We start from the raw sequence: 25,808 nt of genomic DNA on the forward strand, positions 1-25,808 counted from the left end.
CGGAAGGAAATAAACAGAGCAACGCAACTTACTTCACACTGACCCTGTTTCACCTCATATTATGGCAGGTACCAGTCACCTACGCGACCTGGAAAGGGCACAGAGAGCTCTTGAAATCTTAAGGAACTCCAGCCAAAGAACAGCCTAGCAACATCTGTGGGAGGATGCAAAATTCTCCCAGCTCTGTGCAACAGAAAGGCGCTGTTTGTTCTCAGCTCTAAAGGCTGCGCAACTGCCCGCCACAGCGCTCAGAAGACGGCTGCCAAAAACCTTCCTCCAGCTCTTCTCACTTCTGGCAGAAGCAACGTTCTGGAAGGGTCCTCAGTATACAGGTAGCTAGGCCTGCTCCCGTTTAAAGTGCGTCTGGTTTACATCTTACGCGTATATATAGCAAGTGCAACGTCTTTCCCTGACAAATGGTTCTAACAACCCTCCAAGCAAGAAGGCTGCCTCACCTACGTACCTGCTGGCGGCACCCGCAGCCCACCAGCGCCCAAGCAAAACGCGTGCGTTTTGCTCCTAGGGTGTGCCGACGCACCGTGTGCATTTAAGTATCCTTTTCCTCCGTGCTTTGTCTTTCCCCCTACACCTTATTCATTTAGGCACCAGACCTGCCAACCAGGAAGCGGCGGGCGAAATAACTCTCCCACCATTGGGAAAACAAACCTATGCTGGACGTGAAGCCAGAGCAGCAGTCCCAGCTTTAACGCGCTGGTTTTCTCCACTGTTGTGGGAACGGTACTGGAGACTGGCACGCGCTATCCTGAATTAACATGGTTTATTTTTCGCAAATATTCTTACCTCGACATACAAGTGTTTTCCTTCATGGGCTGGCGGGCTGTGGCAGGCTCCCACGTAAAAGGCTGGGACTCTCTTGTGCAGCGTAAACAAGAAGTCTTCTATGAAGTCAAACTTTTATTTTTCAGTTGCAGCCTTTTCTATACTGATCTTTTGGTAAAATACATTGAAGATGCTGGTGGAAAACCTCACGTAACATTTTTGTAATCGTGCAAGAGTAAAAACATTCAGTTATCAAAAAAGCATTATAATTTCAACCCCGACAAGGTTCGCTTTCTTTTGTTACAAGCAGACAAAGAGTTTTATCACCTGTAAAGTTATATGCTGTAACATAAAGTGTCACGTATGTAACTTTTAAGTGTTTTCGCTTTTCAACTATGGCACAAATACGTATTAGCCATAACAGTCTCATCTGGCTACCCGTAGCCTAATTTTTGGCTAATCAGTTTTTATTTTGATAGTATGAAGTAAAAGCTTCTGAAAAAGTAACATGGGTACATGAAGTAGAATTCAAGAACTCTTAGAAAATATTAACGATCCCTTATATAACAGAGCATAAATAATTAATGAAGGTTTCCTTGATGCCCACAGGAAGTTAGGGATCCTAACCATCCACGGAGAGTTGAACTGGTAAGTAGGACTGGCTGACTCGGTGGCCACACGGTACCTTCTCAAAAGCTCAAACGCTTCCCAGAAGGATTTGGATGTGACTGGCTCTAGGAGAATATGAACAGTCCACCAGGGCCGAATGCATGTTTCTTCTCTTCCGAGTCCTTACTCAACAGTCCTAGCGAGTCTTTGTGCTTTGAATAAAACATGAGCTCCAGTGGAGAAAGCTGCCTCGTACACATTCTCCATTCTCTTCAAAGTTCATTGTGCGAGTTTTTCTCTGCAGCTTTGAACATCAGAATGGAATTAAAGATTTTTAGGGCTGGTCCCAGTTTAATGCTCATTATTTTGACTATGTCTGATTGGGTCATTAGCAGAAATGCTTCTCCATCAATTTGCTTTAAAAGAAAAAACACACAAAACTATTAATAGCTCTGACAGTGCAGCAGTACAGATGTTTCAGAACACATGAAAACTCCCAGCAATTGCAGACAGCGTAAAGGAATGGCTGAACACAAACACCGTCAAATGCTTTCACATCAGCTTTGATGTCAACCTTTTGGACAGATCAGCTAGTCAAGAAGAACAGGATGACGACTACTTCCTCCTTGAAAACAACTGTCTGGCTGGTTTTTAGCTAACCAGTTCTGATTTTCTACTGGCAGTATAAAGTAAAAGCTTTTGAAAAGTAAACCGGGTAAATGAAGAAGAATTCAACTGGACTGCAGGACAACAATGTTTTTTATCACGGCAGCTTCTCCGTCTACACAAGCCTCCAGAAGAAGGTTTCTGGGTTTGCTCCCAACTACAGAACTGGAACCCGCTTCGGGCTGCCCCTTTCTGTTCATTACACAGCAAATTGAAATGGATTTGGTCCCAGATATAACCAGGGGCCAGGCTACATAAAACCTCCTCTTTGACACAAACACAACTTTTCAGAACACTGAATATTTCTTTGTGTCATCTTTGTGTGTTGCTGTTTTAATAAACGTTACAAGTGAACGTTCTCCTGTCAGGAAATTGCTCTGTCAGTGGGAGTGCCAACACGAACCGCCACCAGGCCCTCGCTTCCACGGGCTTCAAAACTTCTCGTGCGAACTTCAGGTCACTTTGGCATCTGCGCTAAGTTTTCAGCATAACATAAGCAGGATGGCCAGGCCTAAAAGCCAGCTGTGGTTAAATCTGGAGCACTGCTTAGGCTTAAAAATACTAATTTGAGATAAAATCAGTGTAGCTAAGTTTCTGTAGGACTAGAAGACCAGTTTTCTGAAGCAGACATGCCTTTACCACAATTACTTTCTACTCGTTTGGTGCACAAAGCCAGGCTGGGTGGGCTCAGAACCAGAAGTGTGCAAACATGGCTGCCCAGCTTTTTGCAGCATCTTAACATAAGCAGGATGAGGGTTCATTTCCACAGCAGAAGTTTGAACCAGCACCTTCTACCTACTGAAAGACCTACTGATGCCAGCCAGTCCGTGCCAGCTGGCCTCAGGGGGAGAGGTTTAATTTACTACTCACAGACAAAGCCCGAGAGGCTGAATCCTAGAGAGGAGAAGTGTTTAGGACTCATCCATCGCTGTGGCTCTTCCCACCTGCTGACTCGATCAGCAATACGCCAGCTTTTATCGTTCTTACATTCAGCAGTGAGACAGAGGGGATGATCTACCTGCTGCAACTGCAAAACACCCGACATCTAAGCAAGTGCTCCGCGCCCAGACATGCAGCCTGTCGGTCCTTTGATATGCAGCTGTAAGAGTCAGTCAAACCTACAGCACAGCTGAAAACTTTCAGGGCCATCTGTATGCATTTTCCTCAGGAGGTGCCTTCTCGGGTCTAAGTACCATGGTTATTCTTCACTTCAAAGGCTGGCTGACTTGGGATATTCCAGCATCAGACCGTGCCCGTTCCGGTGGGCTGGCTGGGATAAGCACCTGACCGATTCACTCTGGCAATTTGTGACCAAACAGCCTTCTGGAAACTAGGCGTTAACAGGAGTAACAAACCTCTGAGCAGAAAAGAAAAAGCCAACCTAGGTTATAAAGGCCTGTTTAACCTAAAAGCCCTGTCACTGCCTAATGACAACTTTGGCACAACCACCTCCTCAGATAGCAGGAACACGTGAAGCCACTTTGAACCTCACCAGAAGCCTTCAGATCTTCTCACTTGCCGCTCACTCCAATCACATTCGTGAACTGGCTATATCAGGAGGAAGAGCATCAAGAGCCAAGTGTGATCAGACAAGATCAGAGTTACAAGAGGTGGTTATCTTGAACCACTGCTCTGCTTTATTTTACTAACATCCTGCAGAACCAAAATAACATACTTACAAATTTCCTCAAACCAGGTTAAGAGAGAACAGTAGTAAATCGTGAAGCTCCTCCTTTCCTACCATTAGTTCTAAGTAATTTCAATTGCAGTAACAAAGCTAGAGAAGCACCCAAGTCCCACCTGACACTTGGCTGGTTTTATCTTCTTCTCCTCCCCACTCCGTGACCTGCGAGCCAACCTCACCTTCCACACATTTGTATCTGACTAAACACACACATCATCCTACTACTTCACGTGTATTTCGAATCGATGACATAATATTAACCTCACCTCCAAGCTTTACGCTCTGTGTCTTTTGAAATAAAATTCACCCACCTCATCTTTAAACACCTTGCCATGTTCTTCACATCCTGGTAAACTCCGTATAAATTCAGAGACCTGCCACCAAAGTACACAACAGAAGATTTAATGTTTTCTCAAAACAGTCTTAAAGGCCGTCAATCATTAAAGTCAAGGGGTTTAGCTACTGGGTTTAGGTGTTCCACCTTCTTCTACAAGCGCATGGAGGCAGACAGCTGGGTGCTTAGGGACAGGCCTCATACAATCTGCAGACTAGAAGAGCACATGCCACTCTTGCCCACAAGACATCTCGGAGCAGGATATGGTTACTCTCAAAATTACTCAGGTTATTCTAGCCATGCAGATGCAGAACCGTGAATCTTCTCCTGGGGAATCACTTCTCACAAAACAAAAGGTTGCTGCCATCCTCTTTATTCTTTACAGCACAGAGGTTAGCAATTCCTTTTCCAAAGTTCCCTCCAGACTGTTTGTGCGGGTGCTAGACGGGCGTTAGACCTCCCTTGGGGATGTGTTACATCAGGTCTGGCTGACTCTGAGTCCTTACTAATGCATTATTGTTAATCTCATCTATGGGACTCATCTAAAGCTCTGAATCAACGAAGACTTCAAGGGTGGTGGCAACGAGACAGCAGATAAGGCGAAACCTACCTCATCTGTACTCCACTTCGAAACTTTACTGGCTGGGATCCCAGCTACGCTTGGAAGGAGCTTGCTCTGCTGTTCCCAGCGCAAAGGTAAGCCAGGGATTTGCAACTTGGAAGACACGATAACTGGTTGAGAAAGAAGCCTCTGTGTGTTGGGTTCTTCACCATCTTCAACAACAGGAAGCAATAAACTAGCATTTAATCCCTCAGTCGGTGATGAGATCAGTCACAGTGTATACAGCATGGATAGATATATGGGGCTCCCTACACCATCTGCACGGTTGTACTGACACCAGGATGAGAGGAGTACCACGACTGTTCTTTCACTAGCATGACTGATTATATCGGCCCAGCGTAAATCTAACAGCGAAAAAGTCTCTTCCAACACAACACAAATCTATGCCAACACAATTGCTGGCATATCACAGCACAGGTCAAATGATTTTAAATATTTTGATAGAATAAGTCACACCCACATTTAATAGTCGCAGAGTAGTACAAGAAATAACTTAATTCCAGGGTCGAGCTGGTATCATTTCAAAAGCAGCACTGCACTGCTACAAAATTCCAAGTGAATCAGTTGTACAGTTCCAGCCCACACAACATTTATGCCTTACCCACAACAAAATGTTTTTCAGTTCTTCTGAGGGAAAAAACCCACAAACGTCTGCAAATTCCATGCTCGCACTTAAACTGAACGATGTTTTATTTGGAAAATAACATTTAACTCCTCCATGCTGCTATGGGGTTTGGGTTTTGGCTTTTTATATGGTCACTTCCCTTTTTATCTCACTTATCCATAAGGGAAGGACTAAGCTCCCATCCCATGGGCCTCACAGGTAGTGTACCCGCGGGAGGTGGCTTCAGCCGCATGCTGCTGTTGGCTGCAGAGCAGCAGCAGTTGCAGCTGTGTGTAGGAGGATGGAGCGAGGAGGCAGGCGTGCCTCCAATGATGGCAAACTGCATAAGACATCTACGCTCGTTTAGGTCCACTGCGAAGGCAAAAGCAACACGCCTGCTATGAACTCAGGCCTGAGTGCTTCCCACCTGCCCAGTGGAACTGGGAAAAAATCTTGGGAATTCATTTCTGCCTGAACCAGCCAAAGAACCTATGCCTAATATTCCTTACTAACAGCTTCATGCAACCGCTCCCAGATCCCTGTGCTATTTTTGTTTGGGTCGCTCACTTGTATTACAGCTCCACGCTATTTCCATTTTTGGGAAGCTGCTATTATTCACAGTTCTCCCTGTCCTTACTGTTCTCATTTTCATACATTTGTGCCCAACAACTAGGGCACAAATTCCTATTATAGATTTTTGCCAGCACAGTGGCACTGGTCTAGAATGCATAATGTGGCCGATATGATTACGTTTGCTTGCGGTGTTCTGCTCCTCTGCCTTAAATTTTTGTTACTTCCAAGACTTCTCAGCATTTTATATCCATGCCGATTATTCAGAAGCTGGCTCTTAAGCCATTTAAACAGAGTCCCCCATTCTTCCCTAGCATCACACTCTTCCTCTTGGCAGTGAGTCCCCTAAATGCCTGTTTGCACTTCAAGGACCGGACTGCCCCACAGGCTGAGGCTGGATGAGTAAATCACCTTAACTTTGCATTCTGCCTGTAACGCGTAAATGCTTCAACGTTCTTTCAATTCACTTCTGAAGCAGTAAGTGAACATTACACCTTTACAACTCCGACTAGTTCCATTACCTATTTTTAAAAGTCAGTGGAAAAATATTTTTGAAATGAAACTTTTTATACCAGTATTCATTTTACACTCGTCTTTACGACTGCAATCAGGTTCTCAGCAAAGCCTTTGGTGATTACAAGATAAAGTTTTGCTGTCAAGAAATTTTTGGCTGCAGAGTGAACACAGCAAATCAGTTGCAATGCATTCCCGTGAAGGATTTCCAGGAATGTTACACTACTTTAGTTCTGCTGATTTTAACATGAACCAACTGAAGCACTGCCAATTTACCTTGAATTTCGTTTGAATTGAGCAGCTTATTTTCTGTCTCCTCTTCTTCACTCTCTTTGTTCTTTATGGAGTCCTTTGTTTGCAGTACTCCACTGAGGAAAATAACAGACACATTTTTTATTAATACATCATAAAAATCACTGAGCATGATGACAACTCCTGCTAACAACGCTATTAACACACCACGGGTCCTATGCCAAGGATGTTGTATCATCATAAAATAAAAAAGAGGATTTAATTTGACTTACACAGATGGCATGACTACTGACGTGAATTCTGCAGGCAAGACTCAAGAGTAGTGTAAACTAAGATTACATAAATCGTATCAGAGTTGACTCATTAACTGAGACTGGAAAGTGGGTAAATGAAGGCAGCGATGTGTCCGCGGCAGAAGACAGGAGGAGTGAAGAACACACGTGTAGCTGCATCTCCTGCAACACCTTATGGGTTGTCCAGGCCCTTTTCAGTAGCTGTCTAAAAAACATCTGCTACTGTGAGGAAACAAGTAACTTCCTATTTCCTTGAGAACAATTTTCATAGCAACATACATCCAGAAATTATATCTCTCTCGTTAAATGCAGGATGGTATCACGGATCAAAGGTTTTGGGGAAGGGGCTGGAAGATTAATTGAATTTTCTTTTAAGAGGTAGTACCATTTGATTCCTAAGCCTGAGCACTCATCTTCCTTCATTGTAAATATTTCCAGAGTGGAGTTCCTATTACAGTGAAACTCCTCTGTTACTCTGAAGGATACCATAAAGATATTTTTAAATTAAAATTGAATACGGTGTAGGCCTGTAATTTTTGTCTTGAATTTTAATCTCAGGAACATTCCAGAGGGACATAGTGCAGTTTTCACACACATATTTTTGCAAACAAATATTTTCTAGTGCAATTGTTTATATGCACAGATACCTCTTGCCAGTTAAAACAAAGAAGAAAAGGAGTAAGTGGAATTGGAGATGAGCCGGGATTTAACACAAGAAAACGTATCTCATGATTGGCTCTGTATGTTGGTTGGTTCCTCAGTCAAGGACTTCTATGAAACAAAAAATTACCTGGAGTAGGAAGGTAAACACAACTGTAGCGAAGTTAAACACCAACAAAAAGACACCACGAGCTCCTCAGCAGCTAAAGAGCACACAGATATACGTATCTACGTCTTCAATTATGCATGTGTACTTGGAATACACATCTAAAAGGATTCACGGGGTTTCACAATAACCAGCTCCTCAATGTTTTATAACATAACAGCTCATTCCTATCTAATGTTGTGAACACCTTTTCGTGCCTTTTTCAGAGGAATTCTACTCAACTAAAAGGCCTCTCTGACTACGGTGGATACATAAAGGAAGTGAAAAGCTGGGGGATAAAACGCCAGCAGCCATCGGTGTCTTCCAACAGTTCCAATACAAAGTGCAAAGCCGCTGCGTAGTTCAAAGTTGGCAAAAAGGTTTTTTAGCTCTTAGTGAAAATGACTCAGTACAGTGAACAGATAGCACATGTATTGGTTATTTTAGGTCTTCACAAAGATAACACCCTCTAAAAAAATGAAAGAAAAAATTGTTCTTCAATTGCTTTTAAGAAAGAGTCTGTAAATTTTAAGTTTAGTTCTAAACCAGGTGAATTTACTACACCAATGGTTAAACTGATGAACGACCACTATTATTTATCACAGCTTATTTCAACACCTCACATGAAAAAGTCTTCTCTCTACGTTTTTTTGCTGTTTAAATTCACTTGAGTATGACTAGTGAATGCTCGTTATTGATGGTATGGAAATTACATCAACAGTGCTTGATGCTCCCACTAGTTCTCCTCCAATATAACTTGAAGAATATCACCTGACTGAAATAACATGGAAGATTGTTCCAGAAAAAAGCTGATCGATTTTAACAGATACAAAAATCGACACAATTTTTACTTTAATTTAGCATTGGTTTTTGGAATAAAGGAAACAATTAATAATAGCTGAGAAAAGGAAAAAAATCGAAATCTAGTGAAAAAAGGAAAATCGTAACACTGCCAGATTCGGTTAATCAAATTTGAAAAAAAAGTTGTAATGAAAAGCATCTTGCAGAGGAGTTTCAGAGGATTTAACTGATTTTAATAAAACAGTCAGGTTTCAGTCACATTTACTGTACCATACTAGCTCTCCAAAGTCTTTCCATACTGTTACATATGAACTTCGAGTTCATATATTATCAACACGGGATAATGTAGCTGAGGAAAATATAGAAGAAATTATGCTTCTTGTTCCAGGGTGTCTTCTATTTCTGTATGAAAACAGTCAATAAAATAACACACTGCTATTGTAATTAAAAATGTAGGGAATCTGATTGCCTCACATACTCCCACAAAACACCGAATCGTATCTTTTTAGTTTCAGAGATAGCCTTTTTATACCATACTCTTTTCCAGTGCAAGCTTGAAAACTATCTCATGTCATTTTTTGGTCAAAAAGACAGTCCAAATCCTGAGAGTTCAGGAATTATTTCTCATTTTTAAGAGTATGTACATATTCATACCTACACAATAACGTTATTAGCACACAGAGGCAGGGAAGAAGCATCTCAGCTTCCACTACTTTCTCTGTCTTGTAGGATTTCCCCTCTCCTCTCTGCTGTGCATTTCCTATTTCTGAATTACGTTGTGACACTCCTTCCCCTGCTATTTCTAACGTAAGGGCAGCCAAAGAACTTCCATCCCTGCTGCTCCCAAGAGCTCCCTGGACAAGTCGCTGTATTGCTCTTTAAACCGACCGATTCCAAGCAAGCCACACTTTGAAAGGAGCTGATAGTTACCCAGGTGCCTTCTTTTCTTTCATGTCACATAACAGAGGTGGCTTGCAGGGAGATTTGCTGTCTTCATCCTCCTGCTTCACGGTTTCTGGTACAGTTTTCACAGATGATCGATTGGGAGCTGAAGATTTCGTACCTGTGTGACCAGGGCTGGGGCATTTTCTCTCACTGTGTAAAACAAATAAACAAAATGCTTGAAACGGAAAGCAGCTGAGATGTCACCTCTGCGGGTGAGGAGTCATTCGCGTGACTGAAGACAGACAAGGTTCTTGTTTAAGGAACATATGCAAGTTTTTTACTTCCACCAACAAAACTCTATACCTGGGATTTTCAAACATCATGATATGGAACTCTCTTCCCTTTGAAATCAAAGGTAAAGCATTTGGGCGATTCAACAGAACAGAATTTGCACGATGTCATTTTTCGATCCACTTCAAACATTATGTGACAATTTTAATTGGGACAAGGTAGACAGTAGCACTTGATACAGCCTCTGCGACAGAATGTTGCTCAAAACTCTTACTGGTTCCTCTGGGATGGTCACTTCAGATTTCCTCAACCTTACACTCACAGGAACAATCAAACCAGGCAGCACTGGTACAGCGAATACTTTGGATTTTAAAGCATCAGGCTGAAACAGTATTTTGAATTACATTCTCGGAGACAATCTACTGAAACTACATGGTCCGGTGGTAACCGGAAATCTTCGCTACGGACATCCACACTAATACAGCCCTTGAAAAGAAAGGAAAAGCTCTCTTCTTTTCCTTCTCTTCTTTTCCTTCTCTTCTTCAGTTCTGTGTATCTCCACAGCCCAAAACCAGCACAGGAGTCAGCGTTCAAACTATCTGATAGAAAATCATCCTCTGAAAATCATCACCTTGGTACGACACCCCTTTGGTTTTTCCCAGTGCTCCCACTAGAAGCTCCAGCTACAGACTTTAGCTTCATTCTGGCAAAACACACTCCCAGTAATATGATTCTCCACTCCCACAGTAACAACAGAATTTACAGTGGCTGTTCCTCAAAGAGCAACATTCGTTTACAGTCATGCCAGAAACGGCCACTGCAGCCAACAAAAGCAACACAAATAAATAATTTTAAGTGAAACCAAGTGGCAAACAATTCATTTTTAATTCCAAATAACCACTTAGCAGTCTGGACAGTTACACTGAAGATGAAACCAAACTCCTGTTAAATCATACATAGTAAGTCAGCGTCTGTCCTTGAGAGCTCGGTGACCTTTTCGATAAGCACTGCTGAAACCCTTCCCTCCCTGTAAATGGAAATGCAGACGGATAGGCAGGGCCTTTCTGAACCACCCACTACACAACTGCAATCACGCTGCAGAACGCCGAAATAAAGTACTGCTGTTAGCCACGGACATCACTTAAATCGTAATTACTTGATTAGAGGAGAGGTGGGTCTTTCACTTGCTTCCAGTCTTCTGTTCCTGGGGACGGGACTGGATGCAGGCATCTCCCCGCTCAGGCGGTCAGGGAAGAGGCTTTCTTTGTTCAGGTTCATCTCGGAGTACGGGCAGCTGGCTGCGCTAGAAGTTGAAGAGAAATGCCTCCTTATTCTCAGACACGTTACTGACTTGACTCAGTTTAAACAGAATGACATCAGGCACCAGTTTTCTTTTTCTTATGCTTTAAAATGTTAATAAATCCACTGAGTAAAAACCTCAACGTTTTCCACATTTCCTTTTGACAGCAACTTGTGTAACACAAACTGCGCTGATTTATGGACTCCTTCAGGAAAACTGCCTGATCAGCGTTCAGCCTGCTCTCTCATACCTGCAATGGTATCTTACACAGAATACACAGGATGCCTTTACTATACTCATCTTCCTGAAACAAAACTGTATTACATGGTTATTTTTCCAGCAAAGGAGGGTATTTCCATGATGCAACAAGCTGTGCTGCAGAGGCACGGGGTGTGGAACGCCACACATCCTCTTACTGCCCCATCTTCACAAATGCCAATTTGTGATACTCTGCTACAAGACTGTGATATTTTCAGTCTTTCTCATCATTCAGCAGTGAGCCATGACACTAACTATCATCTAAAATCACATTTTCCTACTCAGCTGTGTTATTACAAGGACCTCTACAATGATAAATTGCAAAAAACCCTCCATCTCCTGGGATTTTGGTGGTTTTCCTTTCAAGAATACAACTGCCTGCCTTTCCGTAACCTCCTGCAATGTTCTGTTTATTTCACTGATGGTTACACGGATGATTTCCAAACAGAACTGCTGAACTCCAACAAGTCTACCTCGCCAGACACAGGCTCTGCCACTTCCTAACTACATCAACTAAACAGAAACCCAGCCAGCTTCATTATCATGTTCGTTTTACAAAGCACAGAATAAAAAAGTGGCTTTTATTCAGAACATGCCATACATTCTCCTTCTCGTTCACCAGTGCAGCTCTGGATTAACAACGTGTAGGCACTGACTCCTACCAAGGGACGGGACCAGTATCAATAATCTAATACTCACCTCCCCTGAGACAGAGAGACTGAAGTTTTTTTGCCAGGAGGAACCTTCATACCTGAGGTTTACATAGCAGAGCAAGGTATAGCCAAACGGGTGCCTGGACTCTGAAGCACTACGCTTGAAATAGGGGGGGCTTTTTTTTTTAATGAAAATGTTTTGAAGACTTGGAACAGAATACAGAAAGAAAAATTTAACTTGGAGCATTTAACTTCTATTTATAAAGTCTCTTAAGCAGAATTCAGTACTTGATTTTATATGTATTTACATACCTCTACTTTAATTTTCTAGCCTACTGGTTTCGTCTGTCTTAGGACTAGTCTCTGTCAGACATCTTAGAACAAGAAACATGAACTGAAAGATGGGGAAGAAAAGAGGAGCACTAGGAAAGAGGGGAAAAGTTGCTTTATAGTCTCAATTCTTTACATTGCTGTATCTATCCCAACGATGCTTTTTTCCCTTTCAAATGATTTATACAAGATGAAAGGAACAGCCTTCTATTCAGAAAAAGGTTTTACAGAGCCAGTGCCAGTGGGATTTAAGTTCTTGCTGTGACAAACTCATCCTGCTGTGATGAAACACCGTTACCAGAAGCTCAGGGATATATCGGTAGTTCTCGGTTCGGCCGTTGCTGTGAGGCAGAGGATGTAAATACTCTTCTGCCGTCCTAGGCTCGCAGGGGTGTTTTGAGGCTTAGCGTTTTTAAGCAGTTTGAGGGTTGTCTTGGGGAAACACTAAACACTACCAGTGTGGGGTTTAACTTCAGTTGCGGATGAGTAAACAAGCCTTACACCCCAATGAAATCTGACAACACACTTCCATCCCCAGCAGATCTTCTGTTCAGCAACACTGTTAGGATGCTTTAAATTAAAGTACAAGAAAAAGCCTCAAAGTTCAGCCCTTCATTAGAACTCACCTGTTTATATACTGCCTTCTCCTTTAGTATTTTCTGGAAAAATGGAAGGTGAATGCAATTTCAGCTTAACAACAGCTATAGCATCAGTGATGCTTTAGGACACTGGATTTAGGGGATTTTTTTCTTCGTAATTAATCATTCGAGTTGCTGTATCATTTTTTAAAAACTCCTTGATAGTCCTTTGATGTTACTGTTACTTGGGGCAACAAAAAGAACCCTCAAGGTTTCCCACTGGGAGCTTCGTTTCAACAAAACAAAACACAGCATGAATGAACCTGTGTATGAGTTACATGTGGCTTCGGAGCCATCAGTAAATCCTGCCGAATCTCAATGCCTCCAACCTTCAGAGCACTTGAACTTGCCTACTACAAAGAATAAAAAATTAATCCTGTTATTCCCATATAATAGAAGTAGTTAATTTGTACAGGATTGTAAGTTTTAGAGACAATTCATCTCAAGGGCTGAGAAATCTTGATGTTTAGGTTATTTAATATTAAATTAGGATTTTTAACTCTTTGTCAACTTAAAGCTGGATTTCTGCTCCAGCTTGCAGTTTGCCTTAGCACACCAATATCAGCACACAGGGCAAACCGTTATTCAGTCAGTGAATAAGATACTTAACGGAGTTGGTTTTTTTTTGCTATGAAACAGCAAATAGCTGTCTTATGATCAACAGAATCTCTTTTGTTATATATTTATCCTCTAGAACTAGCAGTTAAGATGCCAATAATAGGATTGCTAAGACACAGTAAAAATAAACCACAACAGATTGCCATGAGTTTGTTTCTTTTCTTAATATTCAGGATGAGTAAGTACAACAACTTCAAATACCATGGAAAATCTAGTTATAGAAGCAAAGGTACATGAGCTAACTAGACATAGAGCTCTTACTGATCCCTTGCCCATGAAGCATCAGAAGTTTTACTGCCAGTGTTTCCTTACAGAGAAAAGCTGTTACTTCATGATCTGACACATTCACTTATGGTTTCTTTTAAGCTTCAGCCTTGGGCTAAGAATGGGTGTATTCACCTGATTCTATGTAACTGAGATAGCACCAGGTAAGGAAGGTAATATTCTGAATTGCATGTTATTGCCTTAGAGATCAGGTGCGTTAATAAATCAAACATGACTCAGACTACTGGACTATGAAATACAATGGGTTTCAGCTAAGCAGCCAGGAAGCTTTTTTCAGTAACTCTAGTTTACTTCACGCTTGCGATGGTCTGAATGCAGCAGGTTACCACATGCTAACTGAAGGATGGTAACCTCTTAAGTACTAGGAATTATCCTCCTGATTGAGTGCAACACAACTTCTCAAAGGGGAAACTAGAAGAACTGAAAAAACAAACAAACAAAAAAACCCCTGAAGAAATTCACACCGAGAAAGGTTTTGTGACTGAAACTAACCTACCACGTCCCTCCCTGGAGATAAAGCTTGTACTAACATCAGGAGTTATTCTGCCTCCTGGCACCGCAAACACAATGCCTCTGCTGTAGGCAGGAAACGACTGGCAAGCAAAATATGCCTTTTGCACACTAAACACAGGGAGAACAGAGTGAGTTTTGCTGGTCGATATCTCTGTTAGAGATAAGTCAGGACTTCAAGCAGTGCTGATACGCCACTGAAACCCCGTGACATAATTCTAGTCAACAGGACATAATTCTTTCACCAAAACCATGAAAAGATCACAGAGCTAACTCTTGGGTCATGGTAGTTTAACAGTATAGTTAAAAACCATGACCGGACAACTACCCAAGGAGCAATCCTCTAGCCACGAGAGCAGAATGCACAAAGCAATGTGACACACAAGGATTGCATGACTGTGTAATGGAAAGAATCCAAGAAAACTTCTGGAAGCTCTAATTTGCAAAAAGGCAATAGGGTGAAATTTATGATAATTCTCAACATGTTACATTAACTGTATATTCTGTACTGAAACATTCAGGATTCATCTCATACTGTAAACATTTTTAAAATAACAACATTTTGACTTGGTAAACGTTTCCCATTTACTCTGTCACCGTCTCTCTGTCCCCCATTCCATTCTCCCATGCTACCTCTCTCTCTACATCAGCTCTCCTCGAGGAGAGCTTGGGATGTCCACATTCCCCTACTATGTTTCAGAAGGTGTTCAACAAAAACACCTTTAGAAACATTAGGTACAAACAGCAAGTTGTTCGGGCTGTCATTCGGCAATACGTCAGTCGGAATTTCCTTCCAAGCCAACAAGCAAATCCTCACCCTGACCAACGAAGCAGAGTAAAACCATCCCAGTCCTAATACAATCAGTGGACTCTTACTTCAATGGGTTCAGAAGTTTTTGCTTTAGACGTACGTGTCTGTAACACTCCGCACTCTGAGCAGCAAGCCGAGCAATCCTCATAGAAACAAAAGTAACTGAACCTCCTGATTGTGACCAAAAATGATGGTCAACAAATCTTATCTTGGCACACACTTATCTTATCTTCACATGGTGAAATGAAGTTCCAGGTTGCTGATGTTTTCTTCAGCACGCTCACCATGGCAACTGAAATCACTGCATATTTAGGTTTACGAGATTTCCTATTTTTTTCCAGCTCGGATCTATTTTCTTGTGAGCAATGATCGAAAACCCACCCTGTGCACCCACCACTCAAGTGAAAGAACAAAATGACATACCTATGGTGGCCGATATGTCTTGCTCTTTTGATGTGCCCAACTCCTTTACATCCTGCTGTGGGACACCCTCCATGCTCTAAAGCTTCCACCAACTCCAAGGGACCTGGCATGTCAGGGGAAATTACACGTGAGATGAAAAAGAAGTATCTAATCTTTAAAAGGTATAGAAACACGCAAGAATAGAAGAGTATCATAGTAAGACATGAAGAAGAAATAAGTAAACAAAACCTAATTTTAAAGTACTTTAAAAATGCACCCAGGAAAAGCATGATGGAGAATCACATAACCTAATACACTGGAGAAATAATTTGATTCTGTGTAAATCTCCACAGGAGAGCTACATCTATAAAAAGAACACAAAAGCTGGAGGAACGGCATGACTTCACATTTCTCTCCTGTTAAGTACGTGCAGTTGGAACCTGGTTGTTTTGTAAGAGCACAAAGCAAGTTACGCTGCTGCTCCCCAAGACAGGGATCTGTTCATCATGGGTACTGACCTACTCCATTTTTAGCTCAAGTTTTGCAGCGAACAAGATGTGAAAACAAACGCTGAAATTACGATTAAAAAGCCATCAGGAGATTCCTGACATTTTTACTTATCTGAATTTATGTGTCTATCTGATTGCTGTCAACCTGTAACAACAACGCCTGCGGAGACATTAAAGCTGTCAAAACTAGCTGTGACGCCCAAGCAAACATAGTATGTAACCCGCAGCTCACTCCAGCACGTAGAACCACGAACCCCCGCTGCACATCTGCAAACAGGCACCGTACCTCCAGTGCTGGTTTTCCTTGAGAACTACGTGAACTTGCATCTCCCCCTACAGATAACAATCCTGACATGAAAAGCACTACTGAAAGAAATTTTCCTAGCTGAAAGATTCCTGCTCGCCGGTGGATAACGAAGACGGAGGATTATTACGTGTCATCAGGACAGCTCAAAATCCTTTATTAACAAGCATTCCACCTATGCCAGTGTTACATCACTGACTGCTCTGAAGCCCAAAGACTTCTATGGGCTTTAAAATGGTTTAATGCATGGGAGTACAGAGAGTTTTAGCTCATGTCATTTTTTCTACCTTTATGCAAAATTAATGCCTGTAACGTAACAGGTCAGTGGCCTCAGAGTTAACTTAATAGGGATGCTTTTGTAAAGGGAAGTCAGTGCTCTGGTTTTGCCAAAATCCAGCTGCATACAAACATTCTCTCTTCACTTAAAAAGCTCAAACTCTCTAAAAAATGTGATTTTGAAGAGCTGCAATTGTCTGGCCACATTTATGGAAGAGGCTGCTGCTTGCGTCACAGTGAAAGATTATTAAAATCAGCACCAATGCTTGGCTCTTAACTGCTGTCAAAAAGGTCATATCCATCACGACAACTTCACTACACCTGAGGAGGAACCACTACGGACACATAAATACCGCGAGCGTAAGACCACTGCGATGACTGCTCCAAACATCGCACGGCATTCACACAGCGTTTCCAGGGTCAAAGACAGCACATCACTAAAAGCACTATCTTACCGACTGAGTAAAAAAATACTGCGTCGTGAAAAGTATTGTCTTTCCTCCTTCTGTAACCGTTTCACAAAACCTGAAATGAACTTTAACTGACTTGGAAACAATATTAATATTTTTTAAATATCCTACATTCTATACCACATACTACACTAATAACACAAAGCATGCTGCAAGAATAGATCATTCGCTAATCATCATTTCAATAGTCTCTACGCAGTTAACTATTCTTTTTCTATGTAATGGGCCATCACTTTCCCTCCTGCCTACGCTGTCCATCTTTGGTTTTGTAGCTTAGTATCAAAAAGTCACTTCCCCCCAGCCACATGCTGAAAGGGCTGAACAGTGGCTCCGATGCCACCACCCAGAGGAGCAGACGTGCTGTACAGATGCTGTAGAGCATCTGTACTTTCTTTGTTTTAACGTCTCCAACAAAAAGAACTGAGGTGTTTTACATGCCCACCTAGGCTAAGGGTATGTTTGGTTTGGTTTTTCCAATCTTGGTAATAGAAACGTTGCAATATTCAGCTCTTTTGCTATATGGTATTTTTATTTATGTGACCACGTCTCCCCACTGCACTGTTCCTTCAGGACACAGGGGGCACATCTCTCATTAAAAAGCAGACATGCAGCATCCCATCTCCTCCTCATTACTCACTTTGTGCTTTGGCACTTCGGGCATGCTATTCGGACCCTGCTTTGAAGGCAGAATGACTAATTTCCTCACAGGCAGCCATCTCTCCACCCCTGGCACCCTCAGAAAACCAATGAATATACATTCTGAACACGCTCTTGAGAGGAAACATTTCTTCTTGACATTTTAGAGACACTGAATTGAGGTACGGAGATTTTCAGGTAACACGTGCACACACTCTGTGTGTGCCTTATCCCTGGTATCTCACATTTAATTTTCTCGGAGCGCTCCGCATTTCTTATTTTCCAGGCACAGCTTTCTGATCTCGGTGACAGCTGTGAGTTAGCTCAGCACTTGTGGTTCTTATGCATGCAGAGAAACACTATTTCCGTTACAGCAAGGGTCAGTTAAAGCTATCTACCAAAAAGGGATTAATTACCCACTGTTGATTCTTCCCTAAATGCCACGTTTACATTATTTTTACATATCCTAGTTGCTACTCTTCCTTGGGCAGCACTGGCAGGAAAGCAGGTACCGCGGTCCACATCACATGGCTTTGAACATCATGACACTATAAAGCGATTTCTCTTACTCAGTGGGGGCTGAAGAGGGTGTCCGGTTTTTGCACACCAGCCTGCAGGATGGATATCGGGGCTATCCACATCAGTCCAATAATCATAAATACTATCCCAGCCGTCAAAGTGGACCTAAAATTAAAAAAGGAGAACAATGCGTTTTAGATCAGAAAAATCCTTGATAAAACCCGTTTCCCTAAGCGATCTCTAAAAATGAGCTGTCCCTTGGAGGGAAGTTCCCTTGAAGAGAACTATCGATGTTACAAAGAAAACACACATCCTTTAGACTCTGGACCCAGACCTACTCTCACAGAAGAAAAGAGAGAGTTGTCATTCGGTTGTTCACTGTGTCTTGCATCACCAGCCACAAATCCCACAAACAGAGCTGGCAAGTTTAGTTCTCACAGAAATTAAGCATATTTCACCTCCCTTCTCCCTCAAAATTCCAAATGTTTTTTAATCTTCTGTTTAAGCAGGATTTAGTAAGAGCAAAGCAGTAAGCAAAGGTCTAAAAAAAAAAAAAAGATAGTTCTCCATAAAAAAACCAACAAGTAACAACTTTACTAAAATAGGACTGTCCAGGATAACGAGTCAAAACTGAAGAGACAATGAAGTGACTGCCCAGAGAACTACCAGTATGGGCTATAGACAACATTTTTTCAGGTGAAAGGTAAAAAATCTTCAAATTTTACCTGACTTCTGTACTAGTGAATAGCTCAGATGTCTCATGTGCACACAGAGACATACAGAGCTCTTCCAACATATGCTACAGGGTCAAAATTATCATCCTAGAAACTACTAATCTTGTTATTTTAATAAATTAGACTGAAGAGGGTTTTTTTTGTTTGGTTTCTGGATGATCAGCTTGAGGTTGAGATAGAGAATGTGGAGGTGGTGAAGGTATTATTTCTGTGGACTCCCTGCCACCAGTTAATTCAGATTCAACATGAAATGTCAGCTGCAGTTCTGCTTGAAATACCACACATACCTAATAAATCTGGAAAACTGCAGTTTCTTAAAAATACATTATCTGAGATTAATCCAATCCAAAGTCCATAATTAATATAAGCTCCAGAATTGCAGAAATCCCTGACAAGGCACCAGAGATCAGGGATCTTTTTTTCTCTCTCTCTCCTCTCTCTGGAAGTTTATAAAGACAGATTCAATTAACCCAGGCCAAATATTTTATGGGCCCTAATACAAATATCACAGCAGCCCTTCGACACTTGATATTAAATCATCACATTCCTTGACAGAACGGACAACTGGTTTATATCGACTACTCCCCAAGTGATTTTCAAACACACTCAATGCTGCGCTCTAATTACCTACGTCAGCAGATGCAACTAAGAGGATAACAGAACAACCCTGTCCAAAGGCATCATCTGCATATTAATCAGAGAAAAGCTTAGCAATTTCTTCCCGTGCTTCATTTTGCACCTACAGGGCTTGGGTTTTAGAAGTACTCATCAGTCACTCAAGCAGGGGAGCACAGTCAGGCAGAGAAACTCACTTTTATTCTATAGTCATCAGTATCTACAATAGTCGCTACTCTGATAAATACTGGATTTCTCTTGTCAACCACTTCGAGTTTCATGTTCTTCTGAAAGCCATGGGAAGGTTTCTAGAATAAAAGAACAGTATTACGTGAAACAGGAGAAAAACCTCAAAACACTCACACAATTGTAAAGTATATAAAATCCACAGCAAACTTTCTGCCTTTTCTCAAATCTTTTCTCAAATCTGCCCTCCCAACAAATCCAAGCGTTAAAAAAAGATCGTTCAAACCAGGGTTATCAAACTAGAGAAATAAAGTAACAGCTTTGGGATTCCAGGTTCTCCATTCCAGCCTTCCAAGCAAGTAAGTAGGGATCTTTGTTTTGAATCAGTTGGGTTTTTCCCTAAATTCTCCAGGAAAGTCTCCCCAGGGATTTTTGGTTTCTGTGCAGTACTGAACAAGCATTACGTACCAGCAGCCGGAAATGTCTATGAAATGGTCTGTAGGAAACGTATTTGTGGGTTTTAGTACTTGTTTTATGGATCAAATGCTCTTTTTCAGTCCCCTACTGAAAACGTAATTAATCCGTAGTGTAAGAGGACAAACAGGACCAAATATCTGGTTTGTAATACTATTTTAGCAAAAAAGATGTCTTTGTTAGGAGTTTCAGATGTTATCTTTGCCATCTACAGCTCTGAAATCTAAAGCAAAAATTATTTCTGTTTTAAAGGAAATGAGCACAAGACCTGTTATGCTTTTTATTTTAGATTTCTAAGACAATAATGTATCTGTCCCTCTAAGACTTTCCAGAACATCGGTGCTTTTTCCTTGGCTGTAGCCGAAGAAGTCTTTTTTCTCCTGTAATATAAAACCTGTGGCTGTCTCAGGAAGACTTCACCCACGCTCCAACACAATCAGCATTTTATTCTCATTAAAATCTCCTTTTCTAATTGTTATCACAATTGGCATTAATGTGGTTACTGTTATATCAGGACAGAGCAGGGACAGGATCTTCTCTGGCTGTGAAGCCAACAGGCAGCGCATGGCTGAACCCCGTGTGTTGAGCCACACCAGCCAGTGGTCCCCCAGCTCCACGCCGTCAACGCCCGCATGCCTGTGGCGTGTAGTTTCCAGTTTCCCGTGTGTTGAGCCACACCAGCCAGTGGTCCCCCAGCTCCACGCCGTCAACGCCCGCATGCCTGTGGCGTGTCGTTTCCAGTTTCCCAGTACAGACCCAGCCAGCCGGACCCTGTGGCCCGCTGGTGGGGGCACTCCCTCTGCCGAGCCCTGCGGGGTGGTTGTTCCCTGAACCCCAAGGGGGAGACATTTAAACACGGATACTCTGACAGAAAAAGGAAACGTTTGCTTTTAGCTTTTCTGCTCTCGTTAATCCAGCAAAGCGTTCTTCACAACTGGCGACTCCAACCTGAGAAGCTGAGGCAAAGCACTTCAGCACTGCGAGAGGAAGGGCGGGGAGCTCCCAGCCACCTGATGCCGGCTCCTAACAGCAACCCTTCCTGCATTACTGACCAGTCCACTTCCCTCACCGAAATCCCGAGAGCTCAAGAGAGATGGGTGTCACTGAAAGAAACTGGCAAGCCCAGAGCTAGAAGAAAAGGCTGCTGCTCACAAACACCGTCACTCAGCTGCGGAGCCGCCTGCAGGTGCTGCCCTTGTGCCCCAGTCACAAGCTCAGAGAGGAAAAAAGTCCACTGAAGGCTATTAAACACAAACCCTCTCTTGGCTGCTGCCAGAGACAATGGGCTAGAAGGGCAGCCAGACTGATCTCCTACAATCACTTTTACATTCTCACTGTATTTATTGCACCCTTTGAAACATATGGACAGAAATACCTAAGTTCAAAATATGTTATGATGACTCAGTAGCTATCTCATTATTTCTAATAACTAGGCAGTCATTTTCCATAGCAAATTACATTCATTAGTTGTATTTTGTAACATTTAATCCCATTTATAATGATTAAAATAATAAAGTAATAGTGATTTATAATAATAATTATCTGATTTCTAACAGCGAACTGCCAACTTCAATAAAAATAAACCACCTATTATGCAACTAATTAACTGGACACGTTTGGTAAGCCAGGAACAGCATGGATGTGTTCTCTTCAACCAAATATATGCACTTAACAGTATGGAAGAAAAAAAAAAAAAGCATTTTCTCACCACTTTAAAAGCCCTTGCTGGTGCAGGTAATGAACTGGTTTCTTCCAAATACTTCTCCCAGGAAAAATGCTTCGCGTGTGGATAATCTTGCACAAAAAGAAACATGACAATAAGACAATGTGAAATAAGGACACTTCGACATAGCCATGCAAGAAAAACTACTGATGTCTAATTTACAGAATGCCTAACGCTTATAAAGCTGTTCTGATTCATGCTTCAGATTTATGGAATCATTACAAGGAAGGCTTTTTTTAATTCCCTCTGACACATTCCGCATGTAGGCTAAAAAACCCCAACCATCTTCTAATACACAGCACTGAGCAGCTAGCAGGAAAAGTCACAGTTGCTTTGGGTATGAGAATATAAACGATGTGGACTGGAAAAATCTGTCCACTTGACTCAAGAAATCCACTCAAGTATTATGAGCCTAATCCTGTATTTTATAAACATCATTTTACTGGCAAACACAATCCAATGAGCCATAGCTTTGTGCCACAGCAGAGCCCGCCTGACTCCTTGTCATTCTTCCAGTGAATTTCTTTTAACTACATTTCTACCAACAAAGAGCCTGGACATTTACCGTAAGAATTATTTACAGACATCAAAGGTGTTGCCTTTCTCAGAAAGCGTCACGTTTACAAACACTTTGCACAAGAAACACCAAGACAGCTTTGCTCTGCAAGGAACAGCAGTGCCTGTCCTTTGCCTTTGCACTAGAACTTTAACTTGAAGTTTAAACATTATGAATAATAACCTGGAAAAGAACCAAACCAATTCTGATCTGTTGTAAATGGGATTTCGCTGGATAATAGGCTGTAATTAACCTCCTGACAGACAGATTGCTTATGACTTGGAGACTGCTGGCTATCAGAACCTCTGTCAAAGTTGGTTTTAACCAATTAAAGTTTTCCATGCTCTCAGACCATGGATGGCAGTTTCTGCAACAGCGCATTTGGATCACCCAGCTTCACCAACAGTCCCAAAACATCGGGGCAGCCTTACACTTGACAGTGATGAACACACCGTCACTCTTCTGTATCGCCTCTCTCGGGTTTTCCTCGCTTCCAAAGAGCCCTTACAAGTCCGATTCCTCCACCACATAAGGCAAGCTTGTCATCAAACCCACTGTCTGGTTGGATTTAACTAAAACCCATTGGATTTAGTTTACGTGAAGATGCTTTTCTTACACAACAATCTCACACACCTGGACTTTGTTTGATCAGCGTTTTCACAATGCAAGTCTTAGTACAAGTGAATATGCTCAGCCAAAACCCAAACTCGTTCAGGTGCCAAGAGTTATCTTCCATGGACAGATTCCTCCTTACTGAAGCAGCATCCATGCGTATACTTAACATCTAATGCCTATTGTACTTCTAACTTTCAACAGATTATGTCCTGTAAAAACAGTGTAGAACTCCCCAAACGCCAATTCTTAAAAACAGAAAGGAAAAATCAAGAGAGATAACAATAAGCTTATAGTAAGTTTTAATGCTGCTGGCTGACTACAATGTCCTTCAAGCTTTCAGATACAAACCTGGTGGGGTGATGAGAGTTCTTTTATGTTCTTTACACCATCCGACAGGATGAATATGTGGGCTAGCTGCCTCACACCTGGAGGAGGGGAAGAAAAAGGGCACTGATAAGGCAGATCTGCAGACATTCAATTATGCTTAGAAAACAAGACAATAAAAAAGACGTGATGAACTCCAAATAACCTATGACACCTTCAACTGCCACTGCAACTGCATCACCTGAGGATATGAACGCACTTTACACAGACTTGTTACCACCTAAAGAAGCATACGGCTTTATTTACGATTTCACTGGAAGATCAAAAAAAAAAAATCAAGTCAGTGGTGGAACTTGACTGAGAAGCCAACCTGGAAGATTCACATGTGGAGACTCTCGGTAGAAGCATGTTTGCTGGTTGCAAGAACACGGTAATCCCATTGAAGACAGACAGGATTTGCTATGTCGAGACTGAAACTTTAAACCAAAAGCTTGATCCAAGTTTACGCAGATTAGGAAGTCATGCAACGCACTGTCAGTAACAAGTAAAAATTCACAACCAGATTCTAAGTGGCTTGAACGGAGCTAGAAACACGGTATTAGAACCCAGCAGCACATAAGCAAAGCATGTCTAAGAAAAACTGTCAGGAAAAAAAAGTTAAAAAAAAAAACCCCAACATTTTAGGCCCCAAACTGCCTGAAAGAACCCAGAACTAACCAGTGATCCAAGACTGCGAATTTCTCTAAAAAAGCTGATCAAACTTCCCATATTTTCTGTGTGTGCACCACGTGCCTGTGGCATGCCACAAGAACCACTCAGACTGAGAGGCAGGATTCCACTCACCTCAAGAGTATCAACCTTTCGTCCTACTACAGTATATAGAACTATACTCTGTGTACTTAGTACTTCCAGTACCACACCGGGCACTCTCTACAGTTGCCATTAATAAAAGGAAGCAAAAGGACTTTTGTGATCATTTTGCACTGTTCAGACTCCTAGGAACACTTTGCCCCTAGCAGGCAAGGGGCCAGCACTTCTAACCCTCTCAAGCTGACATGGAAGAATTTTACATGAATGAGGTATCCCTCTGCACTGGAAGGACATATCCTCTTATTTCATGAAATGTTTTCTGGAGTGAAGTCCACAGATTATTTTCAGAAGTCTCCTGGAGCAAGACTCATGCTCACGTGTCACTACGGTATTACCAGTGTTAAACTGAGGTAGACATGTGAAAACAGTTACTGGGACAAGCCTTCCACATGCACGTGTTCTGTTTTGCCTGTTCAAGCGAAATCTGAACGTAGAGTTTTATAAAAATCTGAAAAGTAAAGGCCACTGCGCACACTTCTTGTCTTGAAGATTCAAGAAGCAGCAAGCGACCAAGGTGTGTCACAATGACAGCTGCACTCCTGGAGATGCTCTGACGTGACAGCGATGGGAGCAAACACCAACACACGGCCATGAGTGCCTCACTGCACAGCCCTGCAAAAGAGCACTATAAAGCTTCCACGACCTTTCGGGTTGCTTTAAAAGAAAAACCCAGTCATGACAGATGTGCCTATAGGAAACTTCTGTAACCATGGTGACCTCAGGAAAAAAAAAACAACAAACCATCCCTGTTCCAGCAGAACCAGGTCACACAGCCCAGCTTTACGTACTGATTTCACGCAGCCTTCTAGCTTCTAACAGTCCATTTAGCAACACAAAGTGAGATCAGTGTCACACACAAGTTAAAGCAAAACTATCATGCTTTACTGCGTGTTATTTCATGAATGTACTATCTACTTTGGAAGAACTAGATAATACGTTTGGTATAGAACAGCGGTCTATCAGACTAAGCCCAAGATTTGTCAGCTGGAATGCTGAAGGCTCTCTTGGCTTCTCACAATTGATTTGCTACGTCCCACACATTCTTATCTCCATGATAAAGCTTGCTGTTAAAAAAAAAAATATTCAATTCTTTTAGAAAAATGTTTTCCCAAATGGATCTCCACGTGAATATCTGGATAGAGTTTTCATTTAGTAATCAATATTTTCTTCAAAATAAGCTGTACACGTTCTATTTATCTTTTGTTTCAGAATAATTTCTGATTTTCCCTTTTGGGGAAACAAACTTTTCAGTGTTTTGATTTTCACTGTATAAAGTGTAGATACAATCTGTAATGAAAACATTATCTATCAAAGACCACTCATAGACGCATGTGTTATACCCATTATTAATAACACACCCTCAAGAATGCTACCTGTACAACTTCTTGAACTGTGCATAAAAAAAAAAGAGGGGAAAAAAAGGAGGAACAGCAGAGAAGCCATCCTGCAGCCCCATCTAGTGTGTAAGTGAGAACACTCCATC

General features: G+C 41.9%; 1 protein-coding gene across 1 annotated transcript in view; it reads right to left on the reverse strand.

Moving 5' to 3' along the window:
* Positions 1-1,075: 1,075 nt before the first annotated feature.
* Positions 1,076-25,808, reverse strand: part of L3MBTL3 (l(3)mbt-like 3 (Drosophila)) — a 51,336-nt gene continuing 26,603 nt past the window's right edge. Inside the window, exons 11-21 of the mRNA XM_010135698.1 lie at positions 23,480-23,556; positions 21,946-22,031; positions 19,775-19,885; positions 18,279-18,393; positions 15,536-15,638; positions 10,866-11,012; positions 9,961-9,976; positions 6,659-6,731; positions 4,684-4,847; positions 4,051-4,113; positions 1,076-1,805 (exon numbers count right to left, since the gene is read on the reverse strand). Coding sequence (XP_010134000.1) covers positions 1,662-1,805; positions 4,051-4,113; positions 4,684-4,847; positions 6,659-6,731; positions 9,961-9,976; positions 10,866-11,012; positions 15,536-15,638; positions 18,279-18,393; positions 19,775-19,885; positions 21,946-22,031; positions 23,480-23,556 — 1,099 coding nt within the window. The 3' untranslated portion in view covers positions 1,076-1,661. The remainder of the gene's footprint in view (positions 1,806-4,050; positions 4,114-4,683; positions 4,848-6,658; positions 6,732-9,960; positions 9,977-10,865; positions 11,013-15,535; positions 15,639-18,278; positions 18,394-19,774; positions 19,886-21,945; positions 22,032-23,479; positions 23,557-25,808) is intronic.

This window comes from Buceros rhinoceros, unplaced genomic scaffold (assembly GCF_000710305.1).
Source record: "Buceros rhinoceros silvestris isolate BGI_N320 unplaced genomic scaffold, ASM71030v1 scaffold31354, whole genome shotgun sequence".
In the NCBI taxonomy this organism is placed as follows: Eukaryota; Metazoa; Chordata; class Aves; order Bucerotiformes; family Bucerotidae; genus Buceros; species Buceros rhinoceros.